General features: G+C 43.9%; 1 protein-coding gene across 1 annotated transcript; it reads left to right on the top strand.

The window, feature by feature from the left end:
- Window positions 1–929: 929 nt before the first annotated feature.
- Window positions 930–2651, top strand: LOC147419213 (RHOMBOID-like protein 2). The gene is made up of 3 exons (XM_086505737.1): window positions 930–1048; window positions 1166–2036; window positions 2223–2651. The coding sequence occupies exons 2-3, from the start codon at window positions 1179–1181 to the stop codon at window positions 2508–2510; spliced, it is 1146 nt and encodes a 381-aa protein (XP_086361863.1). The 5' UTR covers window positions 930–1048; window positions 1166–1178; the 3' UTR covers window positions 2511–2651.
- Window positions 2652–3637: the final 986 nt, after the last annotated feature.

Below are 3637 nucleotides of genomic sequence, written 5' to 3'. Positions count from 1 at the left end.
CCCTCCCCCCACACAAACACACCGCATTTGCACACTCATAGGTTGCTCCTCGGTGGTCCAACTTAAGACTGGGATGCACAACATGGAAGATTGTACGAAAGTGTCCTCGAGCTTTGGATGCACTGGAATGAGGAGAGGCGGCAAGGTATTCCCAAACTCCATTACTTATTGGTCCCCTTGGCTCTCTAAATCAAGAAGCATCCAATTAAACCCCTTCTAGAGAGAAATATCCAGAAAGATCAACAATAAAGGACGCTGACCCTCAAAATAACTCTTATCACATGAAAGATTTATGGATGAATCATGATCTCATAAAAACCATTTGCAACTACCTCTAGCAACACCAACCAAACTACATAAGTGACGCAAAACTTTAGCAATAGGCATCCAATCGGCACCAATAATAGTCACTGATCCGTCTAGCCACATCTCTGATAAACACCGACAAATTAACCTAATGGCTTAATAACTGCATGCTACACATAATGGTTTTGAAAAAATTTATCAATGCTCAGTACATCGCACAAGACACAGTCTTAGGTAGCCCCAATAGTACATTATCAAGTGCCCAACTCATGGTGCTGTTGAGCACTTGATATGTAATACTGTGGTGAACTTTTCTCTAGTCCTGCATAACGTAGCGAGTTTCAAATACATTATCAAGACTTAGTGCTAAATGTTGTCTGCCAACTACGAGCTCTGGTGTGGCCACATTGCCCCTTGTGCATCTCCTACTTTAGATCATTGATCCCATGTGATGATGTGGCACATGATGTGTCAATTAGTCATGACTCATGAGTCAAGAGGGCTCGCTAGAGGATGTCATTTAGTAATGTGCGAGAGTAAGAAGTAGAATTGTAGTGAAGCACTAGCCTATGTGCATTGTATGCCTTGAAATGCCACTCGGCTCGTCACGGAAATGCAGCGGTTGTTTGTGAACTGCAGTTGGACAAGGTTCGGCGGCCTACATGGGAATTGCACTTCTTCACATTTCCCATCTTCAACAGTAAAGCGCGCGAAGAAACCACTTCGAAGGTCGACACAGAAGGTGCTCTCTCTCTCTCTCTCTCTCTCTCTCTCTCTCTCACACACACACACACACACACACACACACACACACACTCAGAGGCACGCACGGAGCCTTTGCTTACAAAGTGTGCTGCAGATTTGTTAGAGCGATGGGGATGCTAAAGCAAGGGCAGCCCTCTGGACCTGCAGCAGATGATGAAGAGCAGAGTACAGCCCCACCCATCACCGCCACAAACAGACGATCCTTCGACATCATCCAAGCTGCGGCCGCTGCTGCCATGGCCGCATCCACTGCCGCTGCTGCCGCCAGCAACGCCCGATCAGGGCCCATCATCCAAATGAACCATAAACAGAGCTTTCCCTTCATAGTGATGGTGATAGTGCTGCTCAACTTGGGCATGTTCATTTTTACCATGTATGCTAACAACTGCCCCACCATGTCGATCTCGACCAGCAGATGTAGCCTCTCCTTCATGAAGCGATTCTCTTTCCAGCCCCTCAGCGAGAACCCCCTCTTGGGACCGTCCGCATCCACTCTGCTAAAACTAGGGGCCCTTGAGTCAAGCCTAGTCACATATGGCAACCAAGGATGGCGCCTCCTTTCAAGCATGTGGTTGCATGCTGGTCTTTTCCATCTCTTTGTCAACATGCTAGGGTTGCTCTCTATCGGCATTCGGCTCGAGCTTGCATTTGGGTTTGCCAAAATCGTCTTAATCTACATCCTTGGTGGGTTTGGTGGGAGCCTTGTGTCTGCGCTCTTTATCAAGGATGGCATCATATCGGTTGGTGCATCTGGTGCTCTCTTCGGCCTCTTGGGATCCATGGTTTCCGAGTTCATCATGAATTGGGCGGTGTACACCAACAAGTTCTTGCACCTCTCGAAACTCGTCTTCCTTGTCATCATCAATGTGGGCTTCGGATTCATGCCATTTGTAGATAACTTTGCTCACATTGGAGGTACTCTTGCTGGCTTTTTGTTGGGCATGATCCTTTTAGCTCGTCCTCAGGTATGCACATTATGTCTAAGCTTACTCTGGTTTCCTTTTTGTTCTCTCTTTCTCTAACACCCACTCAAACATACACACATGCGCGTGCGCACAAACGCACGTGTAACACATTTGAGTTTAAAAAGGAGGGTCCTTAATTTGTGCCATCACCAGCATGCACATAAACTCTATTCTGTTTTTGTGCAGGTTCCATGGATCGAGCGTTGTAGCTACATCATTCCGACAAACTTTCCTCATCAGCAATTGCAAGTGCTTCAACAAAATCAACCATCATGGAAACACACACGGAAGATTTTGCAGAAGATTGTGCGGCTCATTGCTATCAATTTGCTCATTGCCTTCTATGCAGCAACTAGTGCTCTTTTATTCAAAGGTTTTGACATATCATCCAAATGCCAAATTTGTAGCCACCTTGGTTGCATGCCTACCTCCTTTTGGACATGCCCGTCCACCAAAACAGTTGCTCTTTTCTAAATCAAGAATTTCTTTACTCTTGTTTCATCAATATATTGCATAAGAAGTTACACCTAAATAACACACCATTGACAAGTTGGTAATATGGACACAAGTAGTCCGCCAACCGCACTTTCACGACAAGACGCCTCCTATTTGAAGTACATGTATCAATAAATGAGACAGATTTTCTTGTCATGCAAATATTGCAATTAATATCTCCACACCAAGAGAGTATGCCAAATCACATGTTGATGATAAAATCTTGATGATGCATCTTAGCAAAAGAGATTGAGCACTCTTCTTGTCTATAAGCTCTAGTCTCTCTCTCTCTCTCTCTCTCTCTCTCTCTCTCTCTCTCTCTCTCACACACACACACACACACACACACACACAAAATTAGCACACTTTGTAATTGATATGATAATCTTAACTTTGACATTAGTATCTCCACACCAAGAGAGTATGCCAAATCACATGTTGATGATAAAATCTTGATGATGCATCTTAGCAAAAGAGATTGAGCACTCTTCTTGTCTATAAACTCTAGTCTCTCTCTCTCTCTCTCTCTCTCTCTCACTCACACACACACACACACACACACACACACACACACACACACACACAGGCACACACACACACAAAATTAGCACACTTTGTAATTGATATGATAATCTTAACTTTGACATTAGTATCTCCACACCAAGAGAGTATGCCAAATCACATGTTGATGATAAAATCTTGATGATGCATCTTAGCAAAAGAGATTGAGCACTCTTCTTGTCTATAAACTCTAGTCTCTCTCTCTCTCTCACACACACACACACACACAAAAAATTAGCACACTTTGTAATTGATTTGATAATCTTAACTTTGACATTAGCTTTGCCTTACAATCTAATGCTACCTCTCTAGCTAATCCAAGTCCTCATATAGTCATGGATCTTGTATCCACAAGTGGGTTGGCATTGAAGTCACCATCTAGTCATGAGTCATGTACCCACACATCCAAAAATAGTTACCAACCATGTCACTAGCTTTTAGTTCCTCAACCTCTATTTAAGAGGCACTTAGAGCCAGTTCACATGAGCACCAGGTTTGCAACATGCTGGCAACATGTTGCGAACTTTTCAAGTTCCCATGAATGG

This window comes from Adiantum capillus-veneris, chromosome 29 (assembly GCF_014529385.1).
Source record: "Adiantum capillus-veneris isolate H3 chromosome 29, ASM1452938v2, whole genome shotgun sequence".
Taxonomy (NCBI): Eukaryota; Viridiplantae; Streptophyta; class Polypodiopsida; order Polypodiales; family Pteridaceae; genus Adiantum; species Adiantum capillus-veneris.
The sequence above is the reverse complement of the archived record's forward strand: the minus strand, read 5'-3'. Positions and strand labels throughout refer to the sequence as shown.

Coding starts and splice junctions, on each gene's coding strand:
- LOC147419213 (XM_086505737.1), top strand. CDS start 1,179: ATGGGGATGCTAAAGCAAGGGCAGCCCTCTGGACCTGCAGCAGATGAT. Junction 2,037..2,222: donor TCCTTTTAGCTCGTCCTCAG/GTATGCACATTA, acceptor GTTTTTGTGCAG/GTTCCATGGATCGAGCGTTG.